The sequence below is a fragment of the Amphibalanus amphitrite genome, unplaced genomic scaffold, assembly GCF_019059575.1.
Source record: "Amphibalanus amphitrite isolate SeventyFive unplaced genomic scaffold, NRLGWU_Aamphi_draft 000112F_arrow, whole genome shotgun sequence".
In the NCBI taxonomy this organism is placed as follows: domain Eukaryota; kingdom Metazoa; phylum Arthropoda; class Thecostraca; order Balanomorpha; family Balanidae; genus Amphibalanus; species Amphibalanus amphitrite.
In genome coordinates, this window is record NW_024881607.1 from 310,371 (window position 1) to 330,682 (window position 20,312).

The 20,312-nt window shown below is 46.7% G+C and overlaps 1 protein-coding gene and 1 long non-coding RNA gene across 4 annotated transcripts in view; one reads left to right on the forward strand and one right to left on the reverse strand.

Annotated features, from left to right (window-relative positions):
- Positions 1–20,312, reverse strand: part of LOC122381036 (sodium/calcium exchanger 2-like) — an 84,388-nt gene that overhangs the window by 46,837 nt on the left and 17,239 nt on the right. For all 3 annotated transcript variants that reach the window (XM_043364726.1, XM_043364725.1, XM_043364727.1), the window contains exon 4: positions 1,519–1,618. In XM_043364726.1, the coding sequence (XP_043220661.1) occupies positions 1,519–1,618 (100 nt within the window). The remainder of the gene's footprint in view (positions 1–1,518; positions 1,619–20,312) is intronic.
- LOC122381037 lies at positions 16,021–17,787 on the forward strand. Its single transcript, XR_006256453.1, has 3 exons — positions 16,021–16,182; positions 16,547–16,669; positions 17,561–17,787. It is a non-coding gene; the product is annotated as an uncharacterized LOC122381037 (long non-coding RNA).

Genomic DNA, 20,312 nt, shown 5'->3' on the forward strand with positions numbered 1-20,312 from the left:
CTCGAATTCATCCCTGGGTCGTACCGTATTACCGTGTAGTATGATGTCTAATTGCTCCTTGTGTGATAAATTGTGTATGTCAATGCCTGTTATAACATTTATTATCTTTGTCATTCTTTCTCTTTCTTGTGTGTATTTTGAACATTTTAGTAAGTAATGTCCCATGTCCTCGTTAATTCTGCCTTGACAGTGGTTGCGATATGGGATTCAGTTTTTTATTTTGAAATAAATGGGACTTTAACTCTAATATCCCAACCCTCAGACGAGTTAGAAGTGTGTTTTCCATTTTCGAACCATAAATGTAATACTTTGGTTGTTTTTCTACATTTAAGTGAGACTTGAGATGTTTTTTAAAAGTGAGTAAAGTTCTGGTCTCCCTCAAGTTCTCTGGCAGATCAATTATTACTTTAATTGTACTAGGAAGAAACGAGTTTTTCAATGGACAGGTTTTGGGATAGTTTTTTTTTTAGAGTTTTTATTGTGAGAGTTACGAAGTGGTCGGTTGTTATTTCTTCCATCAGGGGGCAATAGTTCTTTGATATATGTTGGAGTATCGTCGAGCGTCAGTCGTTGGCAAAATACAATCTTATGGATTTCACTTCTTTTCTTTTATGAAGTCCATCCTAATTCTCGTCTGAGATTGTCTTTCGGAGTTCTAAATAATGTCGCAGTCACAAGTCTGGCCCCTCTGTTCTGAAGTATTTCAAGTCGTAAAGTATCGCGTACTGTTTTTTTTTGTGCTCGACCCGGGCTTTTTTGTCGTTAGTAGCACACATTCATACTGGGTTAGTACATTATACATGTTACAGGGAGTATGAGAAATCAGTTAGTTTGCAAACTCCCTTGGTAGTTTGCAAAGCCCCTAGTTTGCAAAGCCCTTAGTTTGCAAACTCCCTAGGGTTGTTGCAAACTACCTAGGTTAAAATACGAGTACAATATGTAGATAAGATGCCTTTTATGTCTTCATCATTTTTCTGTATCTTCAAAGCTGTAGGCGTGACAGCTCTTCTCGCGAAGCTCTTTTTTTGTCGAAAATGGCAGAACATGACGTCATTCTGAGTTCTGACTTCATTTGTGGCCAACCTATTATAGCCTCTGGATTTTTTTTTTTGGCCACAATGTGTAAAATTGATACCCGGAGAAGTCCTGAAAGTTTGGTGGCGATATCTGCAGCCGTTTAGGAGATATTGACGGAAAAGGACAGGGGGGCGTTTCGGCCCCCCCCCCCGTTTCCTACGAAGCACGGATTAGAAATCAGGATGTCATCTTCAGTCAACCCAACGCCCCGCTTCCACCCGATCCTGGTAGCCAGCAGTCGACTGCCCTGAGCTTGACAGGTCAGGTCAGTGTGTGCTTGCGGGATACGGATGAAAGGCGCTGTCGGGTCACGGCTGGTGGACGGTGCTCAGTGCAGGCGGGTCGTAATTCCAATGGAATTTTCGCAATTCCAAAATTTTCGGTTCCGATTGACACCACTAATCCCTACCTACGAGGTGAGCATGGCGGCGACCATCTTACCTGCCGAAACTGTCACCGCCTCGATGAACTGTTCCTTCCAAGAGGACGTGCTGACCAGGAACGACGCGTTGGCCCGCTGCACCAGCTTGTCGACGGTGTTCTGCAACACAACGCCGGCCGTCGGCGACCATTGACACCACAGCACAGTGTCACGGCATTGGCACACAACCACAAAACCGCGGTCGTTCACAAAAAGTCAGACACCGACTCAACCTACCAGCACATGAGCACTGATAGCGATACCGACACCGATTCTAACACGGACACCGACACTGACACGGACACCGACACGGACACCGACACGGACACAGAAATATACACAGACACCGACACACAGACACACCGACACCGACACCGACACGGACACAGACATATACACAGACACCGACACCGACACTGACACGGACACCGATACGGACATGGACACCGATACGGACACAGACACCGATACGGACACTGACGTCTGACACGGACACCGACACCGACACCGACACGGACACAGACACCGACACGGACACGGACACGGACACCGACACGAACATGGACACCGACACTGACACCGACACAGACACACATACACACCGACACCGACACAGACACACCGACACTGACACCGACACGGACACGGACACGGACACGGACATATACACAGACACCGACACACAGACACACCGACACTGACACGGACACCGACACTGACACGGACACCGACACGGACACGGACACGGACACCGACACTGACACGGGCACGGACACCGACACCGACACTGACACCGACACCGACACGGACACACCGACACTGACACGGACACGGACACAGACACACCGACACTGACACCGACACTGACAGACACCGACACGGACACTGACACGGACACCGACACCGACACGGACACGGACACTGACATATACACAGACACCGACACACAGACACGGACACGGACACTGACACGGACACAGACACACAGACACTGAAACTGACACCGACACACTGATACCGACACCGACACCGACACCGACACGGACACAGACACCGACACAGACATATACACAGACACTGACACACAGACACACCGACACCGACACGGACATATACACCGACACCGACACAGACACTGACACTGACACGGACACGGACACGGACACTGGCACCGACACCGACACTGACACTGACACCGCTACCGCTACCAGCACCGGCACCGTTGTCGACGGGACCTACCATACGACCTTGCTCGCGCCCGGCTCACCGAGGATAATTTGAACTGAAAGTTGAACTGCCGCAGTTAGATAGATGCCGGCACGGTCGTCCCGGGTCTAGCGTGTCCTCCTCTCGCCAGTTATCAGCTGGCTAGGAACGGGGTCAAACGACGTGGAGCTTCCCGCCCGCGAACTCGCTGTCACCGATTAGGATGACAGCGACTACTAGGATTCATACGCTTAGTTTATACACTAGGCGACACTAGACACTACGTATGACACACCGGTCGACACTAGGCCAGTAGTCATCGCCAGGGGTGTAACTTTATGATATTGTCAGGGGGGGGGGGGGGGGGGCTCAGCAGTCAGTAGCAAAACTTTCCATATTAGGGATGTCTGTACGTACCTACCTACGGGTTTTCGACAGGGGGGACGGATCGGCCGGCTAAAAACTTAAACTTATAGATATTGTTACTGTACTTTTTCAGGCCAATGCACTATATGTCTAATGGTATGGGCCAAATGCCTACACAGTACAGTCCGAAGTCCGTTTCCATTTGACACCGTTAACGGTAAAGCTTTTTGTCTTCTACGAGGTATAAATGTTTACAATTACATGTGCCACCAGTCTGATAGGTAATGCCATAGACCACTATATAGATATACCTATATACGATATAAAGTGGTCTATGGTAATGCATATACATGCCTGCGTCTGCGTGTGAGGGTGCTTAATCACATGCTTGATGAGGGTGCTTAACGAGGGTCACAACTCACGATCTGTTTTTGACTCGAGTATGAATTGGCGGCGCGAAGCTCCGCGAAAATTGGCAAAATCACTTGGCAAAACAGCTCTAAAACATGACTTTTGCAGCCTGTGTAACAAGTTTGATGCCAGAGCACCTAAGATCTGATCACCAAGTCAAGTGGCCTTGCATATAAAAAAACTGAGGCCCTTTCAACCGTATAGCTTATATCCTAGAAGTTTGAGCTTGTTTTAAACTGCTCAGCACTCAGCAGTGCGTAAGGAATCGAAATCCGGCGAGTTTTTGGAAATTGAAGAAACTTTTTATGGATATCCCCAATATGTAGCGTCCAGGACCGCTTTCTGGATCCACCACTGGTCAAGAAACATTCAGTCAAAAAAAAAGGCTCATACCACAAGTCAGTTTTACCGTGCTGTGGGTTTTGGGAGGCATGCCTGCTGTCAATGGTACAGCAAGAGTCGATCAATCGACTCTGCAGCACTGCACAGTAATGTAAAGGTAACGGCGCAAGCAATTCGTGTAATTCGGATTTTATATTTGTGATCTTACGAAGGGACAATGGAGAAGTAAGCAGGAAATACAAAAATTGGCCTAGGCATTGCTGGATGGACCCATTTGTTCGGAGCAGTCGATCGCTTTTTACAAATCTTTTTATCTCAGCCTCTGAAATAATGGGACGCCCTCACGACGGTGAAGCTGACTGAAACTCAACCCATGCGCAGGTTTAACCCTATTAGTTGCAGGCTCCTGGCTACCCCCTATTAGTGGCAGGGGGGGGGGGCTGTTTACGACCCCCCCTTGATATCTCGAGATCTAACGGGCCGATTTTCAAAATTCAAACGGCATTCGATTTCGCTCAGCGAGATCTACATTTCTAAAAAAAAATGAAAAATGTCAATAGGGGGTAGAGGGGGGTAAAAACGGGCAAATTGCAAATACATTTTAGACTGTTTATCACGGCCAGGTTTCTGAACCAATCTTAACGCAACTTTTGCCGATCGATAGAGAATGAACCAGGAATTCACATGGATCCTAAAAATATGCATTTTCAAAAATCATAGGCGGATACAGATCATTGAGATTGGGGGTACACAAAAAGTATAGTAAATAAGGTTTTTGTTGGTACTGTTTCTAAAAAGGGTGGCAATGGTATTGTTATGTTACAATTTTCTTATGAGAGAACGACTAAAATTGTATTGGTCATGCATAGGCGGTGTCAGGGCACCTATGTTGGGAGGTAAAAAATAACCCCCCTTTTTGGACGCCTGGATCCGCCTATTATAGCAAAAATGTGTCAAAAGAGGATGCACAATAAATTTGTATATGTTATCACATGATACCTTTCATTCACTGTTCGTAAAACTGGTGCGGCATCGTGATCTTCGCCCAAATGACTCGCTTCACGAATAGGACCCCCCAATTCCCAGTGCTCTGGAGCCGCCCCTGGTAAAGTTATGAACTTGAAATTTTCAGGGAATGTGCCCAATTTAGTTTTAGGAAAAGTCAGAAAATTTCAGCATCGTAGCTTCAGCGGTTTCGGAGATATTCCCGAAAACCCTGAGGGGTGGATAAAAACAACCCCCTGCCACTAATAGGGTTAACCACCAATCCACATCTACCCAGTAGCGACGGAACACTTTCATTTAAGGGGGGGGGGGGAGGGGGCACTGCCGACTTTTGGTCCCATTCTTTCCATGCAACGCCCATGGGGCTCATGTTAACCCTCGCCCGTATGGGGGGGGGGGGGGTCGAACGGACGAAACAAACCCTTCGTTTTTTTTGCGAATACTCGCGTAAACAGCGGCCGATCGCGGCGAAACTTTGAGTAGGGGAAGGAGGGTGAATTGCGCCACCTTAAGGAAAAACGCTAATTGCAAGAAAACCGCTGGAGATATAAGCATGCACTGGTAACCACTTCAAAGAGGAACTCATTAGCTACGATTTAAGAGCCTCCCGATCAATTAAGAATGTTTCGTTTGCTTCCGACAGCTGCTTTTCAGAAACATGCAAAAGGGCGCATTTACCGACAACTGCTGTAAATTGCGCCAGGGGGATGGCGCAATTAGAATCCAATTGCGCCCTATACTTAAACATGGCCAAGCGAATGAGACGGAATGCATACACCCCGGCAGTGTAATGTCATTGCGGCTTACTTAAACATTTATAATGTTAATCAGGCTGGATAAATAATAAATGTAGATATAAATCGCGATGCTTTTGCCCAGGTAAATAACTTAACATGTGTCCGTATGTTTGTAAAAGTGCAACGAAAACGTTTTATGTAACCGACTAGATATATGTGAAAGTATGGTTAAATTTTCAATCGTTTCTCTCAAAATTATTAATTTTTATCGTTTCGACAACTTGTTGACATCAGTTTTTACTTTTTGATCATAGCTGTCACCTCTCACGCCCGAGTCCATGTTGAAAATGCCGTATTTTGTCAATTACACCACAGGTTGGCAGCCTAAATGGCAGCTGCATTATAAGTTTGACGAGAGAAATAATTTGCGGACTGGCGACAGCGGGCTGCTCCCCTGCCTGGCATTAAACTCCTTCTTTATTGCAATCAGTTAATGGTGCATTCATACTGTCGTGATACAATAGCTACACCATTATTCTATTTGCGCCCCCATGGCGCAATTGCCATGGGCGCAATTAGAATTGAGGTACTTTTTAATAAAAGCGTAGAAGTTGTCATAAATGTGCTGAAGGAAGTTTACTGTTTAAGTGAAATATAATGAAAAAATGGGCTTTCTTTCTAAATATCACTCCGAAAATCACACACGTATCAAATATTTTTATAGCCAACGGTTCAAAATACTGCAAAAAAGCTAAGAAAACGCCGTAATATCTTTGATGTCGTAACTGAGCCCTGCTGATTGGCTTCGTCGGAGAGCTTGGGCCATAAAATGAACTATCAGGTGGTGAAAATTTTGTTTTCGAACACAACATTATAAACATGCCCCTACCCTCGCGTAATCAATTTTACACCTACCCTGAAAATTGCATGATCCTTGTCCAATTGACCTTTGACCTGTGACCTACTTTTTGAGACCGTTTGGCCAGAATCGCGATTCGGCGCATGTCGACTCGCATTAGCCGCGCGTTTGCAGTCTTTTCGTGGTTTTAAGCGTTCAACATGGGATATGATGTGGCTCCCATGCATTAGGGTGAATGTCAAGGTCACCGGAAGGTCAAGTCAGGTCATTGACCTTTGATGACCTCGGTTCACTTTTTCGAGTTTTACATGGCTCTAGACTAGATGCATTTAGGCCAGGTCGGGTCGGGTCAGGTCAGGTCAAGTGAAGTCAACCAGTAGGGGTCCTGCCAGGTATTCGTAGTAGGTGTCAACCGCCTCTGACAGCTTCGTACCATATTAGGAAGGCACCAAAACTACTTCGTAAATGTTCATGTGGTTGCCAAATTCCAATTCAGCTCCAAAAACTAGCATAGAAACATGTAAAACTCGAAAAAGTGAACCGAGGTCATCAAAGGTCAATGACCTGACCTGACCTTCAGATGACCTTCACACCCACCTTAATGCATTGGGAGCAACATCATATCACATGTTTGAACGCTTGAAACCACGAAAAAACTGCAAACGCGTGGCTAATGCGAGCCGACATACGCCGAATCGCAATTCTGATTTCCGACCAAGCATGGTCTTGAAAAGTAGGTCACAGGTCAAAGGTCATTTGAGTCAGGGTCATGATATTTTCAGGGTAGGTGTAAAATTGAATAACGCGAGGGTACTCAAAGTTTCGTTGCGATCGGACGCTTTTTACGCAAGTTATTTGCGACAAACTGAGGGGGGTCCGTTCGACCCCCTACCCCCTATACGGGCGAGGGTGTTTACAAGTCCATGATCATCCCCCAACCTGGAAACTCATGTAGGTACAGTATGTCTAAAAAGTATGTCCCCTAGTTTTTTTCTCCCATGGTAGGCGAATCGGTAACTTGGCTGAATCCTAGTTGCGGCACCCGGCCGCCAGGGGCGCTGCCACGCGAGTGGCCTTGACCGCTCGCATGTCATTGGCAGTTCGGACCCTCCCCACCCCGGTAGAGGTGGGGAGGAGAGCAGAGGGGAAGAGAGGGGAGGGAGGGGCACCCGCTCGGCACTGGGTGATACCTGGCTGACCCCGCGCTCCCTCGCTGACCTCCGTCCTGCCTTCAAGCGAGGACCGACTTCCTCGGCCCACAGCGGCCGAGCGGTAGAACCGAGCGTGTGGGCTTGACTCCATGGTGGCTGTGAAGCACAGCTACGATAACTCGGCTAGTGCATGAGGAATAATGCTTGTTCCCAGAGGCGGCGGAAGGTATTTTGGGATGGGGGGGCACACCTGATCCTTCCCGGAACCTAGGGTACCCCCAAATCTAGTTTTCTCACCGGTTTTAGGCCACTTATTTTTCACCCCTTGGCCTTTACAACGAAAAATCGAAACGAAAACATTTGCAAAAAATGAGATATCCCGTCTCATCTGAGTCAAGGAACTACCTTTTTGGTAACTTGGAATAAACGTTTAAAGCTTTCACACATGAGCTGTCAAATCAGGTATAGAGGGGGATTTTTTTTACTTAAATAGGTATTGTCTTCAATTCAGCTTTTCTTTGAGGCCACGGCCGCTAATATAGGGAGGACAAGCTGCCCCGACGGTTCCTGGCCCTATGAAACTTTGTGGGGGCAGCGCCTGCGCCCCCCACGGCCCCAGAGTTGTGGGGGCAGGCTACCCCCATGCTGCCCCCCGGCTCACGAGTCTATGCCGGCTGGCGTCTGGCAGAGTCGCGGGGAAAGGCCTGTGGCACGCTCAGACGCGCTTCTGTGACGTCCGCATGCCGGGCCACTCGCGTTCCGTCCTACTCTTCCGGTTACCGGTAGCTCGTAGATAGCTGCTTGATTTCTGAGCATTATGTGTGGAGGGCGTTTGGTGGAAATGTATGATATTTAGAGAATGAATATGTGCTTACATGTTGTCACAGTCTTCTGCGTTAGAACGCTCCATATTGAAGGTTGTTTCTGGTTAACATTTCGAAAAGGTAATAAATCTATGAAATTATGTTGGTAGATTTCCGATTTCGATTCCTCCGGTTGGAGGGTCTCAAATACCTACATTACGAGCCCTCCCCCCGCCGAAAAGTTGGAGGGGCTCAGCCCCCGCTAGCCCCTCCAGCCGGTTCCCGGGAACCGCCCCTCTGGTTCCCGCGCCACTGCGGCAAGTCCAGTTCAAATACGTGTAGCACGCTGTGGCTGTCACCGTGACTGTTGTTCGCGTTGAACAACTTGCTTCCTTTAAACCAATGACGTCATTAAAGTTAGCCAATTATTGGCTATTGCAAACCTTTTTGGTTGGTAACACTCGCACTGCAAAATGCTAGCCAATGTGATCAAAATATGTACGACGACATTGACAACAATATCAATCCATTCCAAATTACTCGCTCTATTAACTTAAAAAGGTACTCAGCCAAACTGGCATATGTTCATGACGTAGTATGGAAGTATTGTGGTACTTCGTCGATAACAATTTGGGGGGGCAAAAAGATATGTTTGCACCCCCACCCTGGAAGATGGGGGGGCGCCGTGCCCCCGCTGCCCCCCCGCTTCCGCCGCCACTGCTTGTTCCAGAAATTTCTAACGCAATACCCGTTACAGTAAGCGTGGATACGTGAAAGGAAAAGGGCCACCTTTAACCCTCGCCCGTATTCGTGTTTTGCCAGCGTCTAACGTATAGGAGGGGGTCCCTTGGACCCCCTTGCCGTTTGGCACCTGTTATTTTTTCATAGCTAGAGCTTCGCGAAAACGAGCGTGTTGCCCGTGACGAGAGGAAGCCAATAATACCCAATTTTAAGGTCCCAGGTCATTGGTTGTCGTGGAAGGGTTCCGAGAACTACGCCCAGTCACGGTCATCGCCCAGTGGATTGTCGCCCCCCCCTTAAAATCTCAGCTCCTATAAAAGCCAAAACGACAAACTTTGAAGGATGGGTGGGACACTCTATTGTGTGTTACTTTCATGACAATAGGTAAATATCTTCAAGGTCAAATGAGGTTAAACGGGTCCAAGTCTGTCAGATGAGGGTCTATTTAGTGTCTACTACACGCCCATACCTCTAAAAGTTACCGGCCGATTTTATTATTTCTTTCGCCTTATGACGACACATACACTTTTTTAAAGTATATATTGAGAATCTCTAATTAATCCAGCCATAATAATGGCAATTAGAGCTCTGTTAGGAGAAAGATGTCTTCCGGTTGAGACGGGGAACAGCCGACGCGGAAAGAGTGTTACAAATTTGTGTTAACACACTCGTAACTCGAAATGTTACCGCTAGTTTTCTTTTTTTTCACCGTAAGATTGTATTTACATTTCCAAGTCTTCACAGAGACTTTGACGCAAATCGATCATTAGCAGCGGTAAGCAGCGCAATGCAAAGGCGGAACTGGCCGGCGCCGGCAGCGAGAATCGGCCGGCGCCGGCCGCCGCGCCGCCACGCCGCTCCGGCGGGATATTTGACTTTGACACACATGCTGTTAAAAAAGTTGTAGACCGATTTACTCATTGCCTTAACGGCAAGATGCGCAATTCAATTTTAAGTCAACTACCGAAAACTTGACGTTAATAGAATGATAATGGCGTAAGATACTTGCAAAAAACAGGAGGGGTGGACGAAATTCGCCCCCCCCCATCATCCACTGTGCGTGTTATGAAATCAGCTGACGCAAGCGACCATTGGTGACCCGATTGGGTTATGACCTTGAACTCGGGACAAGGAGGCGACAGACGAGCGACTCAGCCACTTGGCAACAATCGGGGGAGTAGCGCGCCAGCTTTGATTGCATACCGTTCCGCGATTTGTTTTGCGCTGTGAAATGCCGTATCATTGCAGCGAGTTTGAAAAGGGGCGTATAATTCAGTTAAGAAATGAGGGGAGAAGAATAAGTGAAATCGCAGAAAGCCTGGGTCGCACCGAGAAGACCATTCGTAAGTGGCTGGCCCGTTTTGAAGAAGAAGGCGAGGCTGGAATGGCTCAGCGCCCACGCTCAGGACGTCCACGCCTCACTTCAGAGGAACAGGATCAGGCAATGGTGGAGGTAATATGAACTATCTAATATCTATGCTTTATTGTATGTAATTATTGTTTGCTTTTTGTCCGTTGCATGGATGTTTGTTGAACTATTACGTGCTGAATGCTGATGCAAACAATTGTAAAACCTTTATCATATTGCGGACGCGCCGTCCTACCCATAACTGAAAACTACACAAATGTGCACCGTTCACTCTCAGCTGAGCATCATTTAATTGAAAGGATAGGGTGGGAAATAATTGGAACAGCTGGGGCAGCTTGAACATAGTATGAATGACACAAAATTACGGAAAATCCATAAGTGGCACGACAATAAGACCAATGAGGGACATAATCATAACTAAAAGGGCTATCATATTAACGGGTTTTAAAGTTTCATGGAATGGAGATGTTGACGCACATTATAAGAAAACCAATTTCGCAAGTAAAAACGCCCCACAACAGGTCATTGCAACTTCATTGCAGCGAAAAATCTGACATTGCTAGCGCCTAATACGCAACGGCTTTTGTTATACAATGAACTAATAAGTGCCTTCATTCCAAGATATTTGCTTTTGAAACTAGTTTTTAAATATGGCAAAATAATTTGTGACGTAGGGTAATTTGAACATAGTGTGATAATTTTAATGAAAACCGGGATAGCTCCGAAAAATTACGCTCATAGCTTTTTTTACCCAGTTCTTCGACCCAAAGTAGTAGCAAACTAGGGTTACCCGCGTGCTCCGCAACGCGAAGAAGGGTTATTTGTGACCCGTGGGTATTGGGTTGGTCTGTGTCGATTTGGTTGGTATCCATTTCGTTCGATTGCTTTTTGACGGCAAAACATTTTGTAGTGAAACAAAAAAGATGCATCGCATCGAGGTGCCCGTGTCGTATTATCATGCGTTCTACTTTAGAATGATTCGAAAACTGGCGTGAAGTCTTTTGAGGGCCATCGATGAATTTCGCTAAAAATGACAATGTAATGGTTTGGAACATTTACATTTTTAAGGATACTGTTGCTAATCATGCAAAAATGAAGAGTGAATATTGGACAGAATTGAATGCTCTATCCAATGGTACCATATTCAATTGCCAAAGGTATCAGGTTATGCAGCAAACCCCGTGTGATTAATAAAGTGGCACAAAATTGACAAACACCATTTTCTCCTGTGATTTGCACCACCTTGATTTGGATCAATCAGCTTTTCACAATTTTTATATGAGAGGCCGTACCTTTCTCTTGCAAATAGGCATTGATTCAACTCGCTCCATTTAATGTTCACCTAAAAATAAAATTGATTCCAAAATCCCTCAAAAAACGCAATTTTTCAAATAAAAGTGCCCTCTCCGGTGCACGTGGCGCGTGCTATCCTCTGCATTGCACACCATTCAATAGCCCGTTCAATTCTGTACACGATGCTGTTTTCCCCGTGCCGGTCGGACCCCTGGTCACCAAGATATTGCACAGGAACTGGACCCGTGTCGGTCAAAATTAGCCGTTTTCGCCCGATTTCGCACGCCGATTTATACATGTAAAGTCTATGACGCAAATTTGCACTTTTTGTGCACGCGCCACGCGCTCCCTATCGACCCGATCGAGCACAGACCCCTCAAAGGCACGTCGCGCATCCTTGATCTATAAGTTGTGCAAATTTCACCGGGCTAGGTGCAACGGTCTGGCCTGTAGTCCACGCAAAGCAGCACCAAGTCGGGACCTCGGTAACGGACAGACGCACCCTCCTCAAATAGTAATATAGACAAGCGGCTGCGCCACTTGCTTTGCTGCGTGGTAGGAAAAGATTGCGGCACCAGCCAATTTGCTTTCGAATGGTGTTCGTTTCAAATCGATGTGTTGGCTAGAAGCATAGATATTGGACGGAAATGTAAAGAGAATTATAAAAGAGCTGTTCTGGGGGCTTAGTTGGATGAAATTTGGCTGATAGGGGGTCAAGACGGGCCAAAGGGGTCAGCCCCGGTCACTTTGGGTCAGGCCAGGTCACATAGGCCACCTCTCGTCCGGTGGGATCAGCCCGGGCCACTGTTCTACTTTTGCCTCCACCACTACCCCTACCCCTACCACTACCCCTACCACTACCCCTACCTCTACCACTACCCCTACCACTACTCCTACCACTACCCCTACTACTACCCCTACCCCTGCCCCTACCACTACATCTGCCACTACCACTACCCCTACCACTACCCCTACCACTACCCCTACCACTACCCCTACCACTACCCCTACTACTACCCCTACTACTACCCCTACCCCTACTACTACTCCTACCACTACCCCTACCCCTACCACTACACTACTCCTACCACTACTCCTACCACTACCCCTACTACTACCCCTACCCCTACTACTACCCCTACCCCTGCCCCTACCACTACATCTGCCACTACCACTACCCCTACCACTACCCCTACCACTACCCCTACCACTACCCCTACCACTACCCCTACTACTACCCCTACTACTACCCCTACCCCTACTACTACTCCTACCTACCACTACCCCTACCCCTACCTCTACCACTACACTACCCCTACCACTACCCCTACCACTACCCCTACTACTACTCCTACCACTACCCCTACCCCTACCCCTACCACTACACTACCCCTACCACTACCCCTACCCCTACCCCTACCAACACCGCTGGGTCATGTCAGGTCACAGAATAATTGGATCCAATCAGTACTAAAATATCAGACTTAAAGTGTTCCCAGCCCTGCCCCTGTTCGTACCATTCCATTACCCTTACTCGATTTTGTCGGAAATGGCGCTTTGTGGCAAATGTGGCGCATTGCGGCAAATGCGGCGCATCTGTACCTTTCGTTTGAGCATGCACCCTTGCACCAAATTGTACCCTTCTCGGGCCATATTTGACAAAACTGTGCGAGCTGCGGCAAAAATGGCGCCTTGTGACCAATGTGACGCATTGCGGCAAACGCGGTGCGTTTTTATACTTCTATCACAAAATCTTCCCATTGAACGAAAATCAACACATTCTCTCGCCACTTTTTATTCAAATTAAAACTTGCCCATCCGCCAATGCGAGGCACCCGCCGCCGATCGGCATGCATTTAGTTCACAAAGTTTGTCGACCCCGGCTCTCAATGAAGATCTACGAACCGATCAAAATTTCATTGGCGTTCTTCCGGCGCGCGTCACGTGCCAACCGTGGACCCCAGCGAGTCAAAACCTAGAAAAGGCGTTGACCCGCTCTTTCACCTATAAGGTGTGCAAATTTCAATCTCCTACGACAAACCGTCTGCCCTGTAGCCGTAACAAATTGAACCCACTACACGATGTGCGGACACACACACTCACACACTCACAGACAGACGGATTCTGTTGGAATAGTAAGTTAGATAAGTGATGCCTGGAATATTTTCCATTACTTTCCATCACGTGGTTGACTGAGGAGGGGAGGGCTCTAGAGTCCCCCCTCCCTCCTATATCCAAAATCACTGGGCCGATTGTCAGAATTCAAACGGCGTTTGATATAACCCTAGAAGAGCTGTCTGACGAAACCTTCTTTATTGACTTCGAGGTCTCCGATGACCCCACCATTCAGGTCAGGTTAGTTCGGGTTCACAATTTGGTCTCTGGCTGCCGGCTAACAAATCACATTAAGTTCATTTTTTGGTTTACACACTAGCCAATATGTATATGCTTATGAAAACCATAAGGGTAAATAGTTCAATGTTATGCATCAAAATGGGCGGAACATGACGTCACTCTAACGTCATTCCCGGACAACCTATTATAGCTACGAAATTTCCATTTAGCCACAAGGTGTCAATTGATGCAGTCTTAGCGGTCTAGAAGATATTAAAAAAAAAAAACGGGTGGGGGGAGGCCCTGTAGATCCCCTTTAGTCATGCGCGAGCTAACAATCGCTTAAATGGCAGGCACCTATTGCAATTGGAAAATGGTTCGTTTAAACGCACCATTTTACCAGATAGCATCAACTATTATGTGGTAGCAAAATTAGAGGGTTAACAGCCTTGTCATGATCAACCATACCAAGTTCCAGCATCGTAGTTGGTCTAAAACATGGTTAGATAATAAAAACTTCGGACCTTTTCAAATTTGACCATTTCAATGACTCCAATAAAATGGAGCCCAGTTAGGTATTTAGTGATAACTTATCTCTCAGTGTAGGTTATATTGGAAGACCCATCAATTATCTTTCATTTGTGCATAAAAACATTAAATTCTTCGTAAAATATCACTGGAGATCTCCCTAAAGCATTTTTCGAGAAGCATGGCAAAGTCACCCCGTTTACGGTACCAACCTGTTTGCAATCCTACAGTTGGCGAAGGATCAGCCCTTCATGACGGTGCGGGATGTGGGAGCGGTCACGGGCGCTCCTCATCTGCACCCGACCTGCATCTCCAACCGTCTGAAAGAGGGGGGACTGCGGACCTACAGGGCTGCCCCAGCTTTGCACCTCAGTGAAGTCAACAAAGCAAACCGCGTGCTTTTCGCCCAAGAACTGCTCCCGAAGCCCGTGGAGTTCTGGTCAAGAGTTATTTTCTCGGACGAGAAAATCTTCCGGACTGACCAAACGGGAAAGCTGCTTGTCCGAAGGTATGGAATGAAATCCATTGTTCAATACAATCGAACAATGTCATTTGCAGTTAAATGACAATCGTTCTTCAACGGAGCAATTTCATAATTATTAACCCTCGCCCGTTTCGTGTTTTGCCAGCGTCTAACGTATAGGGGGAGGGGGCGGAGGTCCGTTGGATTCCCTTGCCGTTTGGCCCCCGATGGAGCTAGAGCTTCGCGGAAAAAAAAACGAGAGTGCTGCCCCTGGCGATAGGAAGCCGATGATATTCAAGTTTAAGGTCCTAGATCATTGGTCGACCTTCCAGGTCAGGTCAATGACCCAAAAGTCGGGAAAATCGGGCCCTGCTAGAACTTCGTATAGTGAAGGTGCTATATTTTTGGGGGGTCCTGGTCACGAATATCATTTTAGGTTTGATCGCAGATTATGTCTTGATGCATTTAGGCCAGGTCGGGCCAGGCCAGGTCAGGTCAACCAGTAGGCGTCCTGCCGGCTATCCATCGTAGGTGTCAAGCACTACTGACGGCTCGTAATATATTACGAAGGCACCAAAACTACTTCGTAAATGTTTAAATGGGCGCCAAATTCGAAATCAGCTCCAAAAACTACCTTAAGAACATAACTCAAAAAGTGAATCGAGGTCATCAAAGATCAATGACCTTGACCTGATATTCACGTGACCTTGACACCCACAGTAATGCATAGAACCAACATAGGACAAACAACTCTCTCTCTCTCTCTCTCTCTCTCTCTCTCTCTCTCTCTCTCTCTCTCTCTCTCTCTCTCTCTCTCTCTCTCTCTCTCTCTCTCCCCCTCTCTCTCTCTCTCTCTCTCTCTCTCTCTTTCTGCCGATATCGCCCTGTAATGCTATTCTTTTCCTCATTTTAGGCCGAAGGGACTGCGCGACTCGGAGTCCTTCCTACGGACAAGAGACGCTAGTGGACGGCAGTCTGTTCACGCGTGGGGGTGGGTGGATGGGTTTGGGCCCGGAGAACTCCACCGTGTCATCGGGCGCCACACAGCTGACACATATGTGGAGATTCTCGATGAGGTAAAAACTACTGACGATTAACTGACTGATAAATTAATGACAAATATTTGTCGATTTATGTATAAAGCTTGTGAGCTAAAGGAAGCGTGATCTATCTAATCACTGCCGTTTGAATTGTTCGTTAAAAATCAGACAATGAGCAAAACAAGCTGTATTGGCGTAGGAAATGTGGGAAAATTTTATTTCCAACAACGAATGTAGCTAGCATATTTATGGGTGGCCCACTGAATAACGAGGAATAACTGCAACTTGATTGCGTCAAACGGTAAAACACACCTGTGCAAATTAAGCATGCTGCATGATCCACAATTGTATGAGATTTTTTTTTTATAAAACAATGAAAACTGTTGCTCTCTTGAACCAGGTCCTGCTCCCGACGTTGGAGCAAATGCGAGGGGCGGCTCACCAGCACGTGCTTGTGCAAGACCATGCTCCTCAACACACGGCAGCCGTCACCAAAAACTGGTTTGAGGAGCACCAAGCTCAAGTAAATGATTATATTGCTATCTGCTGAAAAGTTGTGGAGTAAACAAATAAATTTTCTTATTTTATAATTATAATATTCATGTCTATCTGGTTTCTAATGTCAAATCATAAGTGTTCAACTTATTTTGTATCTGAGAACAGAAGAAATGGCTGAAGAGTGGCAAATGCTTAGCAATAAGCGAAACAAACCCACGAGCCGCCATGGGGGGGGGGGGGGCGGCATAAAGTTGCCCCCACCCTTTACGTTTTGTGGAATATCTCCGAAACCTGATGAGCTACGAATGTGAAACTTTGCATAGTTTCAAATGAATACCTAGGCAATGTTTGAGGAAACTGTGGTGGTTGTAGCACTTAAGATGACGTCACAGTGACGTCATAAAGTTTTGTCGTTTTCCGATATGGACCGCTTCTGATGTCGCTGAGCATGAAACTCAACTGTAAATGAACCAGACAGCACCTGCTGTCATCCTTAAACATCTAAGTACTCTTCCAACTAGTTCCTGACCAGTAATCGGTCCTTTATATTCGGTCTCGTCTGTCGGATATATCGTGAGAAAACTGAGAGTCGCAAACCTATAATTTGACTTCTGACGTCAATGTGACATCATTTCAAACGGAATCGACACCAAATTTAGACACAACCTCGGCTAGGTATTCAGGAAGATGTGTGCAAAGTTTCGCTTTTCTATCTCTTCGCGACGATTGCGATATTGTCGCAGAAGTAAAGGGGGCAACTATATGCCCCCCCCCCCCAAGCGGCCGGCGGGTGGCGCGGAGGCCCAGCGTCCGCCGGGTTAATTAGGAAAAATTCATCATAGATTGCAGACGAACGCGTAAAGGCAAAATGAAAACGGACATCAATATCACAATTAAAAGCGACTCATCATTACAGGTGGCTGTCGTGGAGTGGGCTCCCAAGAGTCCAGACCTCAACATCATTGAGAATGTGTGGGGCGTAATGGCCCGGGAGCTCGGCGAGGACGGTGGTCTGCGCGGCCTGACCTCCGACCAGCTGTGGACACGCGTGGAGAAGAAGTGGGAGGAGCTGCGATCCCGGCCGGCGATGTTTGCCTCTCTGGCGGCTTCGATGCCCGGCCGTCTGCAGGCCGTCATCGAGAGCGGCGGCGGACACACGGATACTAGGAGCGCAAGTAAGGTTGGTGAATTTAGAAAATGACTTCAGCCGCCAATGCATTTACAGCAACATCGATTGTATGGGGTAAACCTTACATTGATGAATATTGTAAAATATATAAATATTGTAAAATATATAAAATTATTGGTCCCTATCGATCTGGTCTGTCTTACGAGCTCATGCCATGCCATGTCATGTCATGTCTCACGAGCACATGCTCCGCTCCAGGTATGGTGCTGCTGACTCGAGACCGACGACCGACAACCGTCGAGCGGTTGATTCCGAGAGTCTAGCTTGTCGCCGGCGGCGATGCTGCCGTAGCTGTGGCTGCCGCTGCGTCTGTTCGGAGCCTGCTGCCGTTTGACTCCGTATCGGCCACTGCTGAGTCAGGAAGCCTTGAACGCACCGCTAGCTCGCTATGTTATTTGTGTCTGTTCTTAACCGTTTCTGTGCAGTGTGAGAGGTGCTGACTTGTTTTGCAGTGTTGATTGCTCTGAAATGTGTTTGTTGAAAATACTACAACTGAGTGTACCATGATTAAGTGTTGAAAGGCTAACCCTCGCCTTTATAGCGGGGTCTTAGACCTCGGGTTTCCTATTCGGTGTTCATAGAGGCCACTGACCGGTTGCAGCCTAACCCGAATGCACAAATGATATTTTCACAAAAAGTATTAAATAAAAGCCAAACGATATGCCAAGAAAACTTCATTTCAAGAAGATGTAGGAGGCTCCTTTTTTACATTTAAGCTATTGACTTGACCTCGAAGCTAAGCATTCGAATCGTTGAATTTGAAGCATTGAAGTCGTTGAAACAACGTTCAACCATCGTTAGGGTTATAGGTCACGAGCAATGCGCTCGCTTTCTTCAACAAAGCCATATACCCAACCCAATCAGGTCCAAACTGTTCGTGGGTGGGGGTGCAAGCCCCAGTTGATCGTTAGCAACTGTTTATTAAATGACCAACACGGACGAGATTTAGCAAAGTTAACTATCGCGCCCTGATGGGGGGGGGGCCATTTTGGCCCCCCCCCCTGTGGTTTTTCTTAAATAGCGAGAAAACGGCGGCGCGCAGCGCCGCCAAATTTTGGGTACCTTACCGGGCATCAATTTGACACCTTCACACAAAATTTCAAGTCACAGGTCACCTCAGGTCAGGAGTTATTGAGGTCAAACTGAGGTCATGTTCGAGCAAAAATGAACAAAAAACATGACATCTTGAAACGCTCACCAATTCCACACTTAACAAGCAATTTTAAAGTTCTTTATGTGGTTGTGTAGAGAAAAAACGGCGCTACAAAACTGCTATCTCGGATTTTCGAAATTTTGGGATTTTGACCCCCAAAAATAAAAAAAAAATGATTTTTTTAGAAAAACTCAAAAAATTTCCAAATTTTTTTCGAATTTCGAAAAAAACGGAATATATGTGATAGTCCCTATGCTCTTCGATATACATACCAAATTTTAGATCGATACCTCTTTTTTTGGCCAAGTTATAGCAAAAAAACTGTTAAAAATTGATGACGTCAAATTTTTGAACTCAATTTGTAGCAATTCTAGACCTCGTAGCGCAAAACGGAGACCACCATTGAACTCCCCGTGACGAGCTGCATCGAATCGATACCCATTTTATGCAAAAATATCAACTTTGAAATTTGACCTAATTTTACCTGACCTTGACCTGACCTTGACCAAAACGTGACCTAAGCTGGCCCTAAAGTCTGTCTGACCCACATCATCGCATTTGTCATGTAAAATGGACCATAAAACATGTATCACACGACACTTTCATATTGTGACCCCCCAGTGACCTGACCTCTGTGACCTGACCTGGTATCAGTGACCTCAAATAGCAAAATATGTGTTTGAAGAACATTTCTCCACCGATGATTTTCAATGAAATGCATTTTACTTGATTTTACAACGCATTTCTTGAAATGCCTGTAAACGGTGAAAATTCGACCTTTGACCTGACCTGTGACGTCATCGGTTTGACCGAGGTCAATGAAATTGGGTCACAAGGTAGTTCCCCGTTGGGGCTATCCAACACCGTTTACCGCTTGTCGCTATGTTGCGTGGTTCTCGAGATCTGAGGGGGGGGGGCCAAAATGGCCCCCCCCCCATCAGACCGCGTTGCTCGGCAGACCCCATCTGGGCGCGGGTTAAAGGAAGGGGGTGTCGAATGAATCCCTTGGTTTTTCCGAACAACTCGCGTAGAAGTCGACCGGTCGCAGAGTAGCTACCAGTACTCCCGATTTGTTTAGTTTTAAACATCCTCTAACATTTTAAGGACCCTGACCTATAGTTAGCATTTGAGCTGTGCATTACGGTCCAAACTCCATAGTGAGGCGGACATACGAATCTACGAGAGTTTGGCGACGAAATGTTACACCAAATTGTTAAGTAATGGGTACCATTAGGTAGGCCATACAATTTTCTCTAGCATCGCACCGTAGATGCAGTAAAAAGTGTTATACTTTTCAATGTCTATACCAAAGAAACATGCTATGTC